The sequence below is a fragment of the Nomascus leucogenys genome, chromosome 2, assembly GCF_006542625.1.
Source record: "Nomascus leucogenys isolate Asia chromosome 2, Asia_NLE_v1, whole genome shotgun sequence".
Lineage (NCBI taxonomy): Eukaryota > Metazoa > Chordata > Mammalia > Primates > Hylobatidae > Nomascus > Nomascus leucogenys.
Window position 1 is genome coordinate 32,401,922 of NC_044382.1, and position 22,237 is coordinate 32,424,158.

General features: G+C 39.3%; 1 protein-coding gene and 1 non-coding gene across 2 annotated transcripts in view; one reads left to right on the forward strand and one right to left on the reverse strand.

The window, feature by feature from the left end:
- RBM27 (RNA binding motif protein 27) overlaps positions 1–22,237 on the reverse strand; it is an 86,540-nt gene that overhangs the window by 32,141 nt on the left and 32,162 nt on the right. Inside the window, exons 8-10 of the mRNA XM_003266582.4 lie at positions 19,886–20,020; positions 5,516–5,680; positions 2,292–2,441 (exon numbers count right to left, since the gene is read on the reverse strand). Of these exons, the coding sequence (XP_003266630.1) occupies positions 2,292–2,441; positions 5,516–5,680; positions 19,886–20,020 (450 nt within the window). The remainder of the gene's footprint in view (positions 1–2,291; positions 2,442–5,515; positions 5,681–19,885; positions 20,021–22,237) is intronic.
- On the forward strand, positions 12,088–12,150 carry LOC115831869. The gene has a single exon (XR_004027359.1). It is a non-coding gene; the product is annotated as a U7 small nuclear RNA (small nuclear RNA).

Below are 22,237 nucleotides of genomic sequence, written 5' to 3' on the forward strand. Positions count from 1 at the left end.
GCAGAAATACTCTAAGAATCTGTCCTTAAAATAAATAACCTGTGGGTAGGAAGATGTGTACTGAACAAAACAGAAATTAACAACACAAAACTATGCCTATTAAATCTTGGGTATTTCTCTTAACTTTAGCAACTCCACCAAGCAAAGAATAACCCAGAGCTGAATGCTGGGGTAGGTATATGGTTAGGAGTTGGTACATTTGATTTCATCTTTGTCAGGGAAACTATGATGTAAAGATTCACTCACTTAACGTTTAGCTATTTTACAGCTCAGCAACTATAGCAGGCCTTGGGTATACATTGGTGAATAAAATAGACATGATCCTTGCTCTTGCAGGACTTGTGTTTTCAGAAGGCTAATGAAGAAGATAGCAACTGTGATGACAGAAAGCATTCTAGAATTTGAGATGCCATTATGTTCTCCTTAAATAGTTTTTATCATTACCAGCTAACATTGCCTAATGCTTTTTTTTTTTAATTTAATGAAGTGTGTCATATTAAAGGAAGGAGATATAACTAAAGGTTAAGTGACTTGCCAAAGACAACAAAGAAATCCTGTTGTATACACAACATGACTTCTCCTCTGAATTCTAGTTCTGCCACTTAACAGCTGTGTGACCTTGGGCAAGTTCTTTAAACCTCTCTAAGCCTCAGTGTTTTTACTTGTAAAAGGAGAATAAAAATAGAAATATGACAGACAATAATATGTATGAGGCTGGGTGCAGTGGCTTATGCCTGTAATCCCAGCACTTTGGGAGGCCGAGGTGGGATGTGGATCACATGAGGTCAGGAGTTCCAGACAAGCCTGACCAATATGGTGAAACCTCATCTCTACTAAAAATACAAAAATTAGCAGGGTTGTGGTGGCACACACCTGTAATCCCAGCTAGTCAGGAGGCTGAGGTGGGAGAATCACTTGAACCCAGGAGGCGGAGGTTGCAGTGAGCTGAGATCGCGCCACTGCACTCCAGCATAGGTGACAGAAGGAGACCCTGTCTCAAAAAATATATATAAAATATATAATATATATAATATATATTATATATATTATATATTTTATATATTATACGTAATATATATTATATACATCTATATATGAGAAGGCATTTGGTGTAGCCTTCATACAAAACCTGTTATTCTTATAGTGGTAATAGCGTTATTAATGACAGGAAAAAAGAATTAATAAAGCTAGGATAGAAAGGAAGAACAGGAAAATGCTAGGCTGGGCATGGTGGCTCACACCTGTAATACCAGCACTTTGAGAGGCCAAGGTGGGCAGATTAACCTCAGGTCAGGAGTTCAAGACCAGCCTGGCCAACATGGTGAAACCCTGTCTCTACTAAAAATACAAAAATTAGCCAGGCATGGTAGCACATGCTTATAATCTCAGCTACTCAGGAGGCAGAGGCAGGAGAATCCCTTGAACCTGGGAAGCAGAGGTTGCAGTGAGTCAGGATCGCGCCACTGCACTCCAGCCTGGGCAACAGAGCCAGACTCCATTTCAAAAAAAAAGAAGAAGAAAAAAAAAAGGAAAAGAAAGGAAGAAAAGGAAAATGTTTACCAGATGATTAAATTAATCAAAAAACTGTTGTGTCAGTGCAGTCCATGGCCAGTCACTCATGCTGAAATTATATATTGGAAATCCATAATAGTTACTTAAAAAAAAAACTGGAATCTCATCAAACTAACCATCATTAACCAACCTTTTTAGTGGGGGAGTAGGTAGGAGGTTATCAGCCATATTAAAGGTAAATGTTTGCATTTAATCTTGGTTTTGTTTCATTTTTAAAGTTTATTCCTAAGTTTTGTAAAGGTCCTAACTTAAAGATGTAATTATAAGTGTTAAAAATTATCAAATAATTGTATTGTAACATTTTAGATTCTCAATATAATTAGTGTGATGCATAGCTCTTAGGATACAAAGCAGGCCCTTCAATGATCAGTTCTTTGAGGGCAGGGGATCAGTAATTTCATCTTTCTATGCACAATATCTAACACAGTGCCTAGCAACAAAACTAAAACAGCCTAAAGTCCTATCAAAAGACGCAGTTAAATAATATTAGTATGATTTGTATTTAAAAATAAATATATCCTAACTATAGCTTTAAAATAAAATTTGGAGATAAAGTTATTTAAAAACATCTGAGATTAATACATAGCACCCTCCAAAGAGATGATATATAAGTAATTTGGACCTTAATTTCCTCAAGCTAGGCCAGAAATGCAAATGTAATAACTATATACAACTACTGCATAACACTTAGCATCAGAAAAAGTTCAAGGTATTCTCACCTCTTGGATTTGCATCCATATCTCCAGATGTTAGGCCAATCAGATTGGGGCGCTGTGTCTGTGTTCTTGAAAAGAACTGTCTGTACTGAGATCTACCAGAACTAGTAATACTAGGAGCTTCTGGGTTGTAACCATCTGGTTCATATGTATCTGAGGGAAAACAAAGCAACAAAACACACAACAAATCAAAGACAGGTTAAACCATCTCTCATTGTTATAAAATAAACAACTGCTTAAAAAACATATTCTCCAACAAACATAAATACATCAACCTACAGTCACCCCTCAGTATCTGTGAGGGACTGGTTCCAGGACCCTCCCGCAGATATAAAAATGCACAAATGTTCAAGACTTTTACATAAAATAGGGTGGTGGTATTTGCATATAACCTAGGTAAATCGTCATGTATACTCTAAAACATCTCTAGGTTAATTATAATACATAATATAAATGCTATGTAAATAGCTGTTATGGATATTGTTTTTAAAACTTGCATTACTTTTAATTATTGTACTTTTTTTTATTTTTATTTTTTCCTGAATATTTTCAATCTGTAGTTGGTTGAATCTGCAGATGTAGAACCTGAGGTGAAGGGATGACTGTATTTCTCTTTGTGTTACAGTATCTAGACACACCTTTTGAAACCGAAAAAAAAAATGCTCCCATTACAGAATATAGATATATGCATCCATTCTTAAATACTGATATTTTCAGATTCACTCACCTACTCATTTCTACTCTATATATTAATTACCTAATCCAAATGTCAATGCACATTTTTTTTCTAATTTTAAAAAACGGGAGATGGGGTCTCGCTATCTTGCCTAGGCTGGTCTTGAACTCCTGGGCTTCGGCCATCTGCCCACCTCACTCTCCCAAACTGCTGGCATTACAGGTGTGAGTCACTGTGCCCAGCCCAATGCACATTTGTTAATACAAATTTTCACATACACAAACACCGTATGTGAAGGATTGAGTTTCCTCTGTTATCTAACATATCTCCAATTTCTAGGTACCTTTTTAACTAAGGTGAAAAGAAACTGTATTCGTTTGGTCACGTGCACTTCTTCAAACTACAGTGAGAACAGCTGCTTTCACACACAAACCATATGTCAAATAAAAAAGCGCACGCACGCACATACACGTCAGTCACTTCTATGATTTAGAGCATAGAAGTGATTCAGAATACAAGATCAGCAAATTATCCTCATTTAGGGGATCTTCCTGGCCACTACAGGCATTTGAGGCAACGGCCAATAAATAGCACAACTAGGATTCAGAAGTCCTCAATCCAGAAAATGTCTCACCCCCAATACTTTTAGATTAAACCTCTCCCATGAATATTGTGCTCCTCCTAACTTCAGATTCACAAGCTAACTTCCTTCTTGCACAAAACATCCACAAGCTACAATGAGGCAATAATAATAAAATGCCATTAAAGCACAGGTGATTCTGAGATATATAATATAAGCACTAGAACTGCTGATTGGCATTCCTTCTCTTCCTCCCACCCCCATTTTTCCCCTTTTTTCAGGTTTTGAAAACAGCTCATGGAATTACACAGAAAAGGCAACACTAGATTAAGAACTGTCTCCCTCTAATAAAATGTTAAATGATGTTGAAAATTAATCATTTGGGGCATCTGTACTGTCCTCCTCAGAGAACGATGGCACAGAAATTTTAATAAATTATTATCACAATGACATTCCTATTAGAGATTTTTTATTTCATTCCTAAGGCTTGCATTCAGTCTCAAAGTTTCCTGATGATGATTAATAAAACCAAATAATTGAGCCAGGCGCAGTGGCTCACGCCTGTAATTCCAGCACTTTGGGAGGCCAAGGTGGGCAGGTCACGAGGTCAGGAGTTCGAGACCAGCCTGACCAACATGGTGAAACCTTGTGTCTACTAAAAACACAAAAATTAGCCGGGCTTGGTGATGCACGCCTGTAATCCCAGCTACTCAGGAGGCTGAGGCAGGAGAATCACTTGGACCCTCGAGGTGGAGGCTGCAGTGAGCCAAGATCATGCCATTGCATTCCAGGCACTCCAGCCTGGGCAGCAGAGCGAGACTCTGTCTCAAAAATAAATAAATAAATAAAAACAAATAATTTTGCCTCAATGGTTACAGGACTATGATTATAGTTATCTGCCAAAGAGTATTTTGGAGGCTTCATACTTATTTTAGCTTTTGTTTTAACTCCTCTCTTTATAATTTTTTTGTCTCTTTAAGACAACTAAAGACAGTATTTAATCGTGAGCATTCCCTCCTGATGGAAACACACTGTAATGATATGTCTAGTTTAAAAGTAAACCTAACATAGTTGCTTATTAAATTGCAATGTGTTTAAGGATGATACAGTTTGAAAATGATATGTAAAGTAACAGCTTCCCTGGTTATGCCAACTCTAAAAATTACATGCAATATAACATACAAAATGCATACTGCTTTATCTTTTTAAAAAAGGATTAGCAAATTATGATTAAAAAGTTTTCATTTACCACTTGGCACTATTGACAGAAAATCTCCTACAGTTAAGACTGCAGAAAGTTTTAAAGAAGTTACATAATCAAATGACCTTGTGCTATAAATCCTGGGAATACACAGAACACCAATTAACTTAAAAGCCCTTTAGTTAATTATGACGAATAAGATCCAAAGGCAAAGTGAGAAATGGTTAAAAACACCTCATGAAACACCCACAAAGCACTCCACAGATCCTTCAAAATACGTATGTCAATAGGAGAAAAGAGTTTTTAAGAATCGCTACATTACGCACACATACAAGGGGCAAAAGGGCCATACAAGGGGCATAAGGGGAAAAAGGACATGATCGACAAGAAACCAGATGTTTATTTTTGTTTTGTTTTAAAGAAAAATTAACCTAGTTTATTACAATGCATAACTAATTAGAAAACATTCAAGTAGATATTATCTTCCTATCTACCTGATTAGAAACTAGCTCAAGGAACTAGCATCACTTTGTTACCGAGGCACTGAAAGTAAATATAGAGGACACCAGAGATGACAGATACACAGGAGGCTAATCATCTAGCAGCCACTAGAGACAAACCAAAGAAGCAAAGGAACAGAAAATAAAACTACCTACGAGCTTTAATGGGACTTTGTGACAGCAGATCAGGATGCCAGGTCACCGCTTAGGCTGACCAGCTTAAGGTAAAAAAGATCAGTGAGGTGGATGGCCATCTGTAGCAAAGCTTACCTGGAACCAGAGGGGTAGGGCTGGAGACTGAGGTATGGTACCCAATGGAGGATCCCATGAGGTTTCGAGGTGGCACCAAACGAGCTGCCAACAGAGGAGGCGGTGTCCCCAACTGAAGTCGCTCAGATGCAGCAGCACCATGTTCACGAGAGTACATGGGCTGTCCTATAGAGGAAAGAATAGGAGGGCAGCTGGGAATGAGAGTCACAAGCTTCTCTTAGGTGATGATGTGTTTCCTGAGACTTTGAGCCAAAAACAGAGAAATTAAACCAACAGGAATAGAAGTACAGAAAGATGTTCCTGGGATTCTTTCTAACTCAAGAAAGAACAGACGTGCAACTGGTTAGGATCCATCGAGGTATAAAGAAAAGAATAAGAATTAGGTAGTATATATAATCTCCATCTTTTATGATCTTAAGTGGAGAAAACTACGTGCTAATCTTATCTAAAGCTGAACAGTGAGCCATATCAGGTTATTAGGCAAAGGAGCCCTGAGCTATTAATTATACCGAATTTTTCTATCCAATGAGATATGCAGGTATGAAAACTGTCATATCCATTAAAAAGAAAACAACACCCGTCCAACCAACCCACATAATTTCAGGTTTGCACCAAATATGCTCCCATATCTAAGGGCAGAAAATAAGATAAAAGCATTAAGAACAAACAAACCACTACATGCATACCTTCGCAAAGAATAAGAAATGCTCCAAAGAAAAAAATTAAAGATAGTGAAAATTTGTTATCACTGTGAACACATGGATAACAAAAATTGAGAAAGGGAAAAGGACAGGACAGGCACGGTAGCTCACGTGGCTCATGCCTGTAATCCCAGCACTTTGGGAGGCCGAGGTGGGTGGATCACGAGGTCAGGAGTTCAAGACCAGCCTGGCCAAGATGGTGAAACACCGTCTCTACTAAAAATACAAAAATTAGTTGAGCATGGTGGCAGGCATCTGTAATCCCAGCTACTAGGGAGGCTGAGGCAGGAGAACTGCTTGAACCCGGGAGGTGGAGGTTGCAGTAAGCCAAGATTGTGCCACTGTACTCCAACCTAGGCGACAGAGTAAGACTCGGTCTCAAAAAAAAGGCCAAAAAAAAAACAGATAGACAGCACAGCACTGGACACATTAAATCGTCCTGGGTATTAAGAAGCACTTTTTGAAAGACAACACATGTAGGATTTATATATAGGCTAATGCAAGAATGCACACACAATGAAGCCAAAATCTGAAGGACAGGATTAGAAAAAGATAAGGTATCAAGGAGCAAAATCCCTTTGGGTGTCCATTTAATAGCATCTTTTTCACCGACAACCCCATTTGAGACGTATTTATAAGATTTAGTTATTATATATGTCCAACATCAGACTTTTACTATGTGACACAAGACAAAATAAAGTGGATTTTTTTTTTTCTGAGATGGAGTCTTGCTTTGTCGCCCAGGCTGGAGTGCAGTGGCGCTCACTGCAAGCTCCGCCTCCCAGATTCACGCCATTCTCCTGCCTCAGCCTCCCGAGTAGCAGGGACTACAGGTGCCCACCACCACACCTGGCTAATTTTTTTGTATTTTTAGTAGAGACGGGGTTTCACCATGTTAGCCAGGATGGTCTCAATCTCCTGACCTCGTGATCTGCCTGTCTTGGCCTCCCAAAGTGCCACCGGACCCAGCGCCCGGCCTTGAATTTTTTTTATACCTGGTGAAATGTACTTAAAAGCTGTAAAATTCCTAAAGATTTTAAATGCACCTTAATAGGACAGGCTACAAAGCAACCACCTGGTTTCACAGTAAGTCCCTAAAGGGAATATAGAGATGTTAAACTTCACTACCCTTTTCTTTGTATATAAGAAGCAAAAGAGGAAGTAACAAATCATACTGTATAAATGTACACTTCGCATTAACCCTTTTAAAATTTACATTTCTGATGGATGTTGGGCTTAATGCCTAGGTGGTAGGTTGATCTGTGCAGCAAACCACCATGGCACACATTTACCTATGTAACAAACCTGTACATCCTACATATGTACCCTGGAACTTAAAAGTTGATGGGGAAAAAAAAGTATTTAAAAGAATCAGCTAATTATTACACTGCAAAAACAATATAACATATTTTCTTTTATTTTTATTTTTTTGAGAGTCTCACTCTGTCGCCCAGGCTGGAGTGCAGTAGCGTGATCTGGGCTCAAGGTGACCTCCACCTCCCAGGTTCAAGCAATTCTCCTGCCTCAGCCTCCCGAGTAGCTGGGATTTCTGGTGCCTGCCGCCACGCCCAGCTAATTTTTTGCATTTTTAGTAGGGACGGGGTTTCACCATGTTGGCCAGGCTGGTCTCAAACTCCTGACCTCAGGTGATCCACCCGCCTCGGCCTCCCAAACTTCCGGAATTACAGGCGTGAGCCACCATGCCCGGTACAATTTAACATATTCTCAACAAGGGGAACAAATAGTTGTAAGCACACAATCAATGGCAGGGAATTACTTGTGAAGAGTGACCCCTATCAGCAGAATGTAGTAGTATGTTAAAGAGAAAAACGGGGCCAGGTGCAGTGGCTCACATCCATAATCCCAACAATTTGGGAGGCCAAGGTGTGAGGATTACTTGAGCTCAGGAGTTTGAGACCAGCCTGAGTAACATACCGAGACTCTGTCTCTACTAAATATTTTAAAAATTAGCCACGCATGGTGGCGCACAGCTGTAGTCCTAGCTATTTGGAAGACTAGGGTGGGAGGATCACTTGAGCCAGAAGGCCAAAGCTGCAGTCAGCCACTATTGTGCCACTGTACTCCAGCTTAGGTGACAGGGTGAGATGCTGTCTTTAAAAGAAAAAAATTTAATTAAAAAATAAAAATACACACATATATAGAAAAATGGGAAGTACAATCTTAGTCCATATGACTACTTTAAATGTATGATACATCACTCGATGTACTATGTATATCTAATTAATTATATCTAATTAAGTATACCTAATTAATAATAGCTGTCTCAAAGTAAACTGGAAACCAAAAGGCTACTTTGCCCAATGTCTATTTTTAAAACTACTGACAAAGAACATACAATTCAAATACTTTAGAAAGGCCGAGCACAATGGCTCACACCTGTGATTACAGCACTTCAGGAGGTCAAGGTGGGTGGATCCCTTGAGCTCAGGAATTTGAGACCAGGCTGGGCAACATGGTTAAACCCCGTCTCTACTAAAATTACAAAAATTAGCCAGGCGTGGTGGTGCATGTCTGTAATCCCAGCTACTCTGGAGGCTGAGGCACAAGAATCACTTGAACCCAGGAGGCAGAGGTTGCAATGAGCCGAGACTGTGCCACTGCATTCCAGCCTGGGTGACAGAGAAAGACTCTGCCTCAAAATAAAAAACAAATACCTCAAAAAGATGGCAATTAATTCAAATATAGCCTGACTTTCTTAAACAATTCCTACTGAGTCTCTAAATACTACTTCTAAAAGCAACAGAGTTCTTTAGACAAAGGGCTAATTCTAGGTCAGGGCAGAAAATTTGTAAGATGAGCCTGGTACACCTTGGTATACCTTTTCCTTCCAGAAGCAAGAGAGTTATCAAAGACTGGCATGTCAAAAATTTAAAAAAAAAAAAAAACTATCAGAAGCCAACATGAAGAGGCTCCTATTGATTAAAGATGAGACAATCTGAACATCAAAAAAGACTATAATGGAGTGAAACATATCAAATGTTAAAAATTCATGAGTTCATAATGATACTTAAAAAAAAACACGAGTTCCCTTTGGAAAAAACTAGGGAATCAATTCGTTCTTAAAACTGACAAATGAAAGAAAATACACATATATCATGTCTCTTCTGAAAAAACTGCATTTCAGGTTAACCAAATGGTTGTTACAGTCAACTATATGGAATGCTAGCAATAAATGTAGAAGAAACTATAGATTTAGAGTTTCACATACAACAGCAAATCCAGGCAATGATCAAAAATGGCTATTGAAACCATCAAGCAAGTTTTAAAATGAATGGATCAGGATGAAAACACCTCTACACACTAATCAATATTTATAATACAGAAAGGAGACAACCAGACATCATGAGCATTATAATGTACTGTGTAGGAAGTACATAATGCCGTCTACAAAATGTTCTTGCCAAAAAAAGAAAAAAATTGAATTTTATCAAATACCTAGCTCTAACTTCCAATTTACAGGGAATACAGGGGATAGAGGAATGTGTTAGATGACACCAGAATATCAATCTGCCAAGTCTAGAATGTGAGAAAATTCTTCGGGACAAATGATCTGTTTCTTCAACAAATAAATGCCAAGGCAGAAAAAAAAAAAAGAAGTAAGGGATATTTCTATAAAGACTTCAGAAAGATATCAACTAAACATAATGTATAACCCTGTTTGGACATAGCGTCAAATAAACCAGGTATAAAAGGACACTGATGATACAATTGGGAAATATGAAAACTAACTGGACATTTCACAAGCAATAGTAAACTGTTACAAATTTTGGCTGTGATAATAGTACTGTGTGTATGTGTGATTTTGTGTGTATGTATGTTTAATTCTTATCTTTAAAGATATATAAGTTTTTACAGATGAAATGCTATTATGTTTGGGACTTATTCTAGAACAATCATGTCATTAAGCTGAATTTTGAGGAGCCATAAAAGACAAAACAAAAATAAAAACTAAGGCCAGGTGTGATCAGCACTTTGGGAGGCTGAGGCTGGAGGACTGCTTGAGCCCAGGAGTTTGAGACCAGCCTGGGCAACATGAGGAGCCCTCATCTCTACAAAAAATTTAAAAATTAGCCAGGTATGGTGGCATGCATCTGTGCTCCCAGCCACTCATGAGGCTGAGACAGGAGGACTGCTTGAGCCCAGGAGGTCAAGACTGCAGTGAGCCAAGATTGTGCCACTGTACTCAATGCTGGGTGACAGAGCAAGACCTTGTCTAAAAAAAAAAAAAAAAACCACAGCACTAAAATAATCAAGTCAGGAGTAGGTTATGGATGAAGCAAGATTAACCACATTGATTAAGTGTTGAAGCCAGAAATAAATACATGGAGATTCACTACATTATACAGTCTACTTTTATGTATGTTGTATTTGAAATTTTCTACCATAATATGTTTTCTCTTTTAAATTTGAGATGAGGTCTTACTATGTTATCCAGACTAAAGTACAGTGGCTATTCATAGGCGTGATCATAGCTCACTGCAGCTGAAACTCTTGGCCTCAAGGTATCTTCCCCTGCCTCAGCCTCCCAAGAGGCTGGGACTACAGTCACATGCCCACACGCCCAGCTACATAATAAAAAAATGTTCACTATCAAATAGGTTACAGTAATGGTGAAGACCAGTCTGTCAGAATTTATATTCATTCAGTTTAGTTTTGGTCAGAGTACAGAGTTTCCAAACTGCAAACATTCCAAGTTCATGTTCCCATCTTAAATTGTTCATATAGGTAACATGCCTAATATCAATATTTTCAACTTCTTAATATTAACTCTAGTCAGAATAAAGACAGTCTTTATTCAACCTAAAATTTTAACAACTCTGTATAATTTTCCTGATTTTGTCTTTAAGAGTATTCACAGGAAAAAACTTACAAGTTTTAAGCTAAAAACTCAAATCCAGAAAAAACAAAAAGCGACATCTTCCCAATACCGGCCATATTTATGTGTCTTCTCGACTAGAATACAAGGTCCCTGGTACACTTGAGAAGTTCCAGGGGCTAAACAGTGCCTGATGCATAATAGAAATCAAACAGTCACTTAAAGAAAAAATGAAAGCTTAAAATACCCAAATGAAAATTAAGTATTTCTTTGGATGAATATCTGTATGTTGAAACAGACAATGTCACAACTAATACAACATGAAATCAGGTAAAATACAAGGGGGAGAAAGCCTCTAGACCAGCAGTTCCCAAGCTTTTTGACACTAGGGACCGGTTCCACAGAAGACAATTTTTCCACAAATGGCGGGGGTGGGTGGAGGTGGTGACTTTAGGATGAAACTGTTCCACTTCAGATTATCAGGCATTAGATTCTCATAAAGAATGCGCAACTCAGATCCTTCGCATGCGCAATTTACAATACCATTGGTTCTCCTATGATAATTTAATGCCACCGTGACCCAGGGTTTGGGGACCCCTGCTCTAGACAATATACAAGGACTCTAATAGACACTGACTTACTTTTCTAGCCATCAAATCCATTATTCTACATAATGCCACAGAATTAAATGAGCAAATCTCAAATTTAGAATTATACTGTTTTAACAATTTTATACAGTTAGTAGGAAGGTATTTTCTGAAAGATAAAGATTTACGTGAATTTATATTAAGACTGGACAGTTATCTTCAACCTAAGAATCGGTCTCTAGAATCCAGGATGTTACCTGCTACTCTTACTTTTTCACACATCCAGTACAATGAACGAACTTAGCAGTTACAAAATATTTTTACTATGCTTCTTCAAGAAGCAGAACAGACCAAAAGCAAGGTAGAAAAGAGAGTGTACTTCACTTAATAATGGTCTTGTAAAAGCCAAAGTATACACTGAGTTGGTGAGTTCAAACTTGGAGGCTGCAGTGGTACAGCTCTTTAAGATTTTGTCTAGCAAGTTCTCTGGTCTCCCACCAAGAAACCCCCATGCAAAAAAAAAAAAATTAGGGGTCCAAATACAATGCCTCAGGTCTGTAATCCCAGCACTCTGGTAGGCCAAGGTGAGAGGATTGCTCCAGGCCAAGAGTTTGAGACCATCCTAGGCAACACAGCAAGACTACAAAAAAATTCAACATTAGCTGGGCATGGTGGCATGTGCCTGTACAGTCTACTTATTAGGAGGCTGTGGTGGGGTGGCCACTTAAGCCCAGTGGTTCAAGGCTGCAGCGAGCTAGAATCATGCCACTACACTCCACCCTGGGTGACAGGGCAAGACCCTTTTTCTTTAAAAAAGGTAAATAAATAAATAAATGTTTTTAAAATTGGGGTAAGCTGGGCATGGTGGCTCATGCCTGTAATCCCAGCACTTTACGGGACTAAGGTGGCGGGGGCAGCTCAAGCCCAGGAGGTCAAGTTCAGCCTCGGCAACACAGAAAGACCTCGTCTTTATAAATAATTTTAAAAATTAGCTGGGCATGGTGGTGCATGCCTGTGGTCTCAAACTACTCTGGAGGCTGAGGTAGGAGGATTTCCAGAGCCTCAAAGGTTGAGGCTGCAGTGAGCCATGATGCCACCACACTCCAGTCTGGGCGGCACAACAAGACTCTGTCTCAAAAAGAAATAAGTGGCGGGGGGGCATGGGTAAAATGTTAAGTTCTTCAAAGGAAATAGTTGATTTTAACAGTTGATTGCTGTCTTTACACAAAATTCCAAATAAAGTTAGTTATTTAAGTTATTTTCACAAGGTCTATGACATTTTAACTCAAGAAAAGTAACAAAATTTCAAAGTTTTTTCTAAATTATAATCAATTTTTTTTAAGACAGGGTCTTACTTCTCTCTGCTGTCCAGGCTAGAGTATAATGGTACTATCCGCAGCCTTGAACTCCTGGGCTCAAGCAATCCTCCCAACCCTAGCCTTTGAATGTGCTGGGATTACAGGGGTAAACCACTGCATCCAGCCAATATTAACTTTACCAGGAACCATGTATATCCTATTCAGTTTTACAATCAGGTAATTCTTTTTCTTATTTTAACATCCAACTTGTCTTTTTCCAAAACCAGTGACAACTGCAGCCTAAATGAATGCTTTATTTCTCACAGAATTAGTTCCTTTATTACCTGGGGTTTTTTTTTTTTAGCTGTAATAGCAAAATATACTGTGATGGGTTTTCATTTTGTGGATTTTTTTTAACATATTTCTTTCCCACTATTAGATTTTTAGATTCTTAGATGACCATTTCTTATTTATCTGTATATTCCTAGTACCTAACATTGAGCAGACTCCAACTCCTACCTTGAAAAACCCAGATTTCTTTTTTCTGTGTTTACTTTGGGTCCTTATTGACATAATTTGCACAACTAAACACCATTTGATATGCATTTTTCACCTACATTTTCTGTGCTGTGAATTTTAATATTAATTTTAATGACAATAAAATATCCATAATTTAAACTTTCCCAACTTGTTAAACTTTCAAGATAGCTCAAGTTCTCATTACACACTGAAAACATACATATAGCTTTTTACTTTATTTGAACCAAACTTCTAATCTTTTTGAAATTACCAATTATAGTATGAGGTGAGTATCCCATATCCAAAAGGCTTGAGACCAGAACTGCTTCAGATCTCAGATTTCAGATTTTTTCGGATTTTTGAATCTCTAAATTATAGTTACTGGCTGAACATCACAAATCTTAAAATCCAAAATCCAAAATGCTTCAATGAGTAATTCCTTTGAGCATCATATTGGCACTCAAAAAGTTTCTAATTTTGGAGCATTTCAGACTGGGAGTGCTTGACCTGTATTTAGAAAAATAAACTTGAACGATGTGAAGGATTCAACTATCTGTCTCAAAGACAAAAATATTCTTAAAACTATTTTATTTTACTTTATTTTATTTATTTATTTTTTTGAGATGGCGTTTCGCTCTTGTTGCCCAGGCTAGAGTGCAATGGCACCATCTCAGCTCACTGCAACCTCTGCCTCTCAGGTTCAAGTGATTCTCTGGCCTCAGCCTCCTGAGTAGCTGGGATTACAGGCGCCTGCCACCACACCCAGCTAATTTTTGTATTTTTAGTAGAGATGCGATTTCACCATGTTGACCACGCTGGTCTCAAACTCCTGACCTCAGGTGATCCACCTGCCTTAGCCTCTCAAAGTGCTGGGATTACAGGCACGAGCCACCATACCCAGCCCAAAAACTATCTTAAAATCAACTGAATAGAAAAATATTAAAAACTTATTAGAAATATAAAGGTAATAAAAAGATAATAAAAACTGAAGCCAGGAGTGGTGGCTCACGCCTGTAATCCCAGCACGTTGGGAGGCTGAGTTGGAAGGATCACCTGAGGTCAGGAGCTTGGGACCAGCCTGGCCAACATGGTGAAACCCTGTCTTTACTAAAAATACAAAAAAAAAAAAATAGCCGGGCTTGGTGGCATGTGCCTGTAATCCCAGCTACTGGGGAAGCTCAGGCAGAAGAATCGATTGAAACCAAGAGGCAGAGGTTGCAGTGAGCTTAGATTGCACCACTGCACTCCAGCCTGGGCAACAGAGTAAGACTCCGTCTAAAAAAATAAATAAATAAACTTACGACTGACAAACTATACTACACATCCCCCCTTTTTTAATGTTTAGATTACCAGGAACTCTATTAGTCTTCAAAATTTCTCTATAAATTTTAGAATCAGATTTGACACTCAAGTGTCATAGTGTCAAGTGTCAAGTCTGCATAGCAGACTATGAATATTCTATAACTTTCAAAATATTCAGTTGCCAACCAATCAAATCTGTTTATCAACACTGACGCAGCATATAAGACAATCCTCTAAAGCAGTAATTCACAAATGCTAATGGGAAATTATCACCTTTTATTGGTCTACAACAAAAATGGGGGGGAAATGTAGTGCTATTTCATAAAATCAAATATTAAAAGATTAAGTCAGGCATGGTGGCTCATGCCTACAATCCTACCCACTTTGGGAGGCCAAGGCAGGAGAACTGCTTGAGCACCCAGCCTGGGTAAGACAGCAAGACCCTGCCTCTACATACAAAAGATTTTTTTTTTTTTTTTAATTAAAAGATTGTCCTTGAGGCCGTGTGTGATGGCTCACACCCATGATCCCAGCACTTCGGGAAGCTGAGGCAAGAGTATCACTTGAGCCCACAGTTTGAGACCAGCCTGGGCAACAAAGCAAGAACCTGTGTCTACTAAAAATTTTAAAACTTTTAAATTTTTAAAAAGATTTTCTTTTATTCTGAGATTATGTCCTTTCTTCAGTTTAAAAACTTATTTTTAAAATTAAAGTATTAGATATTTTCATATACAGACCTTAACCTGGCAAAATAACAAGCTGCTAACTGTACAGGTCCCAAGAATTTTCTTAGAAATGTTACCAGTCTTTAAAAAATGAGTTTAGAGGCCGGGCGCGGTGGCTCACACTTGTAATCCCAGCACTTTGGGAAGCCAAGGCCGGCAGATAACTTGAGGCCAAGAGTTTGAGACCTGCCTGGCCAACATGGCGAAACCCCATCTGTACTAAAAATACAAAAATTAGGTGGGCCTTGGGGCCCACAACTGTAGTCCCAGCTACTTGAGGCTGAGGCACAAGCTTAAACCAGGGAGGTGGAGGTTGTGCCACTGCACTCCAGCCTGGGCAACAGAGTAAGACTGTTTCAAAAAAAATAATAATAATTTGGAAATACAGTTCTAAAAGGGCTTTACTCATATATCACAAAATAGTCTTACTTTTAAATAAAATAGAAAAATGGACTTCAAAAAACATAAGATCTAATATCTTATTCACCTTGGCTCCCTAGTGTTTGGCACGATGCCTGGCACATAGTAGGCATTCAGTAAATATTTGCCAAATTAATTTATTTATTAAGCTAAGTCACTGAAATAAATGGTAACTGCCAGAGTTTTAAAAATTAAAACCAAATGGAATATTTATAGAGTGAGTCACAATGTTAAATTTAACAATATAAAAATAAATGGTAATTGCCAGACTTTTTTAAAATTAAAAACAAGATGGAATTTTTATCGTGAGTCATAATACCAAATTTAACAGTATAAAAATATGCCATCTGCAACACACTCTGGAATAGTCCACTTTTTCATATTTACAAGTCCAAAAGGCAAACAATATTAAGAGCTGATTCGGGGGGAAATAGGTAAAAGAGGCTTTGCTATAAATTGATAATGGCTGAAACTGAGGGATAAGTACAAAGAACTTCATTATACTGGGTACTCCGGAGTTCCATATACTGTCCTCTTTACTTTTATATATATTTGAGATTTCCCATAATTAAAAAATGAGCAACAAACATGTTCTATGAAAAGACACTATAGCAATCAGAATACAGCGAGATACGAAGTATGAAACAGGAAAAACAATTACTTAACTATCAAATGTGATTTCTGTTCTGTAGAAGCTCAGTTGAATGTAAGATTTACATATATTAAAAAAATCAAACAGTAGGCCTATATATAAGTATATGTCATTACGTAACAAATGCTTTTTGGTATTGTAAGAGTTTAAAACAGAGCAATAGGCCAGGCACAGGGGTTCATGCCCGTTAATCCCAGCACTCTGAGAGGCCAAGGCGGGCGGATCGCCTGAGGTCAGGAGTTCGAGACTAGCCTGGCCAACATGGCAAAACCCCATCTCTACTAAAAATACAAAAATTAGCCAGGTGTGGTGGTGGGCGCCTGTAATCCCAGCTACTTGGGAGGCTGAGGCACAAGAATCACTTGAACCTGGAGGCAGAGGTTTAATAAGCTGAGATCTCACCACTGCACTCCAGCCTGGGCGACAAAATGAGACTCTAGATAGACAGACAGACAGATAGAAAACAGCAATGATGTCTTCCAAATATACTTAGAATTTGGGCCTAGAAAGAGGTGAAGACAGAGTATATGGTAGGAAAGAAGATGGGGGGGGGGAAAGTTGAGCCATGACAGGGGCACAGAAAGGGTATAATTGGCATGACCAGAGAAGGTGCATGTTGAGGAATAGTGGACAAAGATTGCCAAGAAGGAAGAGGTAGATTATTGAAAGAGTTAAAGGCCAGGAACAGTGGCTCATGCCTGTAATCCCAACCCTTTGGGATGCTCAGGTGGGAGAAACTTGAGCCCAGAAATTTGAGACCAGCCTGAGCAACATAGTGAGACTCCATCTCTACAAAAAAATTTTAAAATTTAGCCGGGTGTGGTGGCACATGCCTGTGGCCCCAGCTATTTGGGAGGCTGAGGTGGGAGGATAACTTAGCCTGGAAGATCGAGGCTGCAGTGAACCAAAATGGCACCACTGCACTTCACCCTGGGGAACAGAGTTGAGACTCTGTCTCAAAAAAACAAAACGAAACAAAAAGTCCAGGCATAGTGGCTCACACCTGTAATCCCAGCACTTTGCAAGGCCAAGGCAGCCAGATCACTTGAGGCCAGGAGTTTGACAGCTAGCCAACATAACAGAACCCCATCTCTACCAAAAATACAAAAAGATTAGCTGGGTATAGTGATACATGCCTGTAATCCCAGCTACTTGGGAGGCTGAGGCACAAGAATTGCTTGAACCCGGGAGGCAAAGGTCGCAGGGAGTTGAGATTGCACCACTGCACTCCAGCCTGGGTGACAGAGCAAGACTTTTGTCTCAAAAAAAAAAAAAAAAAAAAAAAAAAGAAAAAAAAAAAAAGGAGTTAGAAGCCCTAGAGAGGGGTTTACTGATGGCTCAGAAAGAAATGGTAGCCACTGAAAAGTTCTCAAAAGGAACTTTCATGGTTGGATTTCTCAGGAAAATTAGCTTAGCAGCATTATGTGGTATGACTTAGGGAAGTTAAACATAAAACATAATGGTGTCAAGTAGGCTACAGTAATAATCCAAATGTGAAGTGATCTAGTGTGGATGAGGGCAGAGGCCACAGAAGAAATAGAAAGGGCTACTTGAAAGAAAAAGAGAGAATTTTTGATTAACCAGATGTAAAAAAGCAAAGCAATGAGTCAGTCCTGTGAAGGTTTCAATTCTAGATATTAGGTGGGTGTTATTCCATTGACAAAACCAGGGATGGTAGAAGGTACAGATTTAAGAAGTTAATAGGTTCGATTTCAGAGTTTGAAATTTCAGGAGACAATAATAACTACAATAATATAATAATGAATCCTTATAGCTTACTAGTGGCTAGGCACTTTTTTACATGTTTTAGATGTATTAATTTATTCCTCAAAACAACCTTAATGAGGCATTATTCTCATTTTAAAGAAGAGGAAATTGAGCTACATAGAGGCTAAGCAACTTACTCAAGGTCACAAAGATAGTAAATGATAAAACCAGGATTTGAAACTGGGCTTAACAAGTTTGCTGAATTGCCTCCCCAAGACATCAAAGAGATACAGAAATGTTCAGGATGCAAAATAAACTTTATGATAAACATAGTTACATAAAAGATGAACATACCCATAAAGTTACCTGACCTTGTAAAAAAAAAAAATCTTCTAATTTGACATTTTTAACAACCAACTACCTTTTTAAAAAACGTTTTTGAAGGAAGTAATTTTTTAAAGCTTTAATAAACAATAAAACACCTAAGAAACAAAAGAGAGTTAGGATTCAAGAAAAATCATTTTTTTTGTTGTTTTTTGTTTTCTGAGACGGAGTTTTGCTCTGTCACCCAGGCGGGAGTGCAGTGGCGCGATCTCGGCTCACTGCAACCTCTGCCTCCCAGGTTCAAGCGATTCTCCTGCCTCAGCCTCCCGAGTTGCTGGGACTACAGACATGCTCCACAACACCCAGCTAATTTTGCATTTTTAGTAGAGACAGGGTTTCTCCATGTTGGTGAGGATGGTCTCGAACTCCCGACCTCAGGTGATCTGCCCACCTAGGCCTCCCAAAGTGCTAGGATTACAGGCATGAGCCACCGCGCCCGGCCCAAGAAACACGTATTATTACAATCAAATGTGAATGTCACAAACAGCCTAAATACAGAACATTACAATTTAAATGATGTTCTCTATCTTCATTTCAGTATGCAAGTTAATTATTAGGCATATTTAACCCGCTCTTTTGTATACTTTTTAGGAGATACATCTTATGTTTTAGAAAATCAATCAGATAAACAATTTTTTTAAAAAGCTTCAAAATAAATTTCCTTTAGAAGAGACTTGACGTTAGGCTGGGCACAGTGGTTCACACCTGTAATCCCAGCACTTTGGGAGGCTGAGGCAGGTAGATCACCTGAGGTCAGGAGTTCGAGACCAGCCTGGCCAATATGGTGAAACCCCGTCTCTACTAAAAATACAAAAATAAGCTGGGCATGGTGGCACACGCCTGCTGTCCCAGCTACTTGGGAGGCTGAGGCAAGAGAATCGCTTGAACCTGGAAAGCGGAGGTTGTAGTGAGCTGAGATTGTGTCACTGCACTCCAGCCTTGGGTGACAGAGACAGACTCTGTCTCAAAAAAATAAAGGAGAGACTAAATGTTGCTACTCCCATGGCAGAGTAAAATTCTCCAAAACAGAAAGCCTTGCCTTTCTCTCCCGTATCACACAAAATTAAAATGTGGCTATATAGCATAAACACACGATAAACTGTATTGTGAATACAAATGCAATTTTTAGAATCCGTAAGAACAGAAACTATTTACAATTTTTTAAAGGGTAATACTGATATGAGACAACTTGGCTTTTCTATACCCTGTCAATTTTAAGTCAAATGACATGTACTTACGTTCTGATACTGTGTAAAGGAGGTTCTGGGGTAAAGGAGGAGGTAGTCTTGTTCCCACTGATGCAAGATTGGGCACTGCACTTGTCCCAGGCTGGTCACGGCTGTTTATCAAGCTTGATTGTGTTATAGGTGGTCCTACATACAGACAACAAAAAGTGAAAAGTACAGCATTAATATTTCCTAATAAAAGTACCAGGCCAGGAGCAGTGGCTCACACCTGTAATCCAGAACTTTGGGAGGCCAAGGCAGGCAGATCACCTGAGGTCCAGGAGTTCGAGAACAGCCTGACCAACATGGAGAAACCCCGTCTCTACTAACAATACAAAAATGAGCAGGGCGTGGTGGGACATGCCTGTAATCCCAGCTACTCAGGAGGCTGAGGCAGGAGAATCGCTTGAACCTGGGAGGCGGAGGTTGCAGTGAGCCGAGATCGCACCATTGCACTCTGGCCTGGGCAACAAAAGCAAAACTCTGTCTCAAAAAAAAAAAAAAAAAAAAAAAAAAAAAGGACCATCATAGGCCAGGCATGGTGGCTCATGCCTCTAATCCCAGCATTTTGGGAGGCCGAGGCAGATCACTTGAGGTCAAAAGTTCGAGACCAGCTTGGCCAACACGGTGAAACCCCATCTCTACTATAAGTACAAAAATAAGCTGGGTGTGGTGGCACACGCCTGTAATCCCAGCTATTTGGGAAGCTGAGGCAGGAGAATCACTTGAACATGGGAGGTGGAGGCTGCAGTGAGCTGAAATCACGCCACTGCACTCCAACCTGGGCAACAGAGAAAGACTTCATCTTTTTTTTTTTTTTTTTGAGACAAAGTCTGGCTCTGTCCCCCAGGCTGGAGTGCAGTGGCACCATCTCGGCTCACTGCAAGTTCTGCCTCCCAGGTTCACGCCATTCTCCTGCCTCAGCCTCCCGAGTAGCTGGGACTACAGGCGCCTGCCACCGTGCCCTGCTAATTTTTTTTTTTGTATTTTTAGTAGAGACAGGGTTTCACGATGTTGGCCAGGATGGTCTCGAACTCCTGACCTCGTGATCCGCCCACCTCGGCCTCCCAAAGTGCTAGGATTACAGGCTTGAGCCACCACGCCTGGCCGACTTCATCTTAAAAAAAAGAAAAAAATACCATACTAGTACTAACTTGGATACTCATATTTAAAATACCTAATTTGGCTCTGAACAGAATTAAGGAATTTGATATATGCAAGCTTAAGCACTGGGAGTTGTATAATCAATTAAAAGAACATTACTTGTTCTAGAACAGGCAAAACTAATCTAAGGTGAAAAAAGGCAGGACTGGTTGCCTCTATGGGTGAAGGTGGAGAATGGCTGAGAAGAGGCTTCAGGAAACTTTCTGGGGTGATGGTAAAGTTCTACAGAATTCAAGTTAATGATAAGCATGCTTAAGTGTACTGATGTCTGCAACATACTGTGAAAAGCATCAAAAGTAAAAATGGAGAAACGGAAAGATATGTGCTAACATAAATACAGTAAAATGCTAATTGTAGAACCTAGATGGTAAGTATACAAGTACAATTCCTTCAACTTTTCTATTTGTTTCAAACTTTTCATAGCAAAATGTCGGGAGAAATGGTATTCTTGAATTTAACTTTTAAATAGGTATGTTCCCACGTTGAGATAATGTTCTTTATTTTAGAATTTCCATATGTAAAACAATGTTGCTTTATCTGGGAAATAAAATCTCAGCTTGAGCTTCACAATTATACTGTTTATGTGATTATATTAAATATTCACATATGGGCTGGGCATGGTGGCTCACGCCTGTAATCTCAGAACTTTGGGAAACTGAGGCAAGCAAACTGCTTGAGCCCAGGAGTTCAAGACCAGCCTGGGCAACATGGTGAACCCTGTCTCTACAAGAAAGTCCAAAAAAGTTTAGCCAGGCATGGTGGCACCCGCCTGTAGTCCCAGCTACTCAGGAGACTGAGGTGGGAGGATCCCTTTAAGCCTGGGAGGCGGAGGTTGCAGTGAGTCGTGAGCCAAGATCTCCCCACTGCACTCCAGCCTAGGGCACAGAGTGAGATCTTGTCTCAAAAAGAAAATAAAAGAAAAAAAAATCACAAATGCTAAGATAAAAAAAAAAACATGTTTCTATAGGCCAAACATATGCATTAAATCCCTCCAAACATTTACCAACTTTAATAATAAAACATATTCTTTAATTTTTTTGAGACAAAGTCTTGCTCTGTCACCCAGGCTGCAGTGCAGTGAGGCCATCACAGCTCACTGCACCCTTGACCTCCTGGGTTCAAGCAATCCTCCCACCCCAAGCTCCCAAGCAGCAGGGACTACATGCACCCCCCGACATGCCTGGCTAATTTTTGTATTTT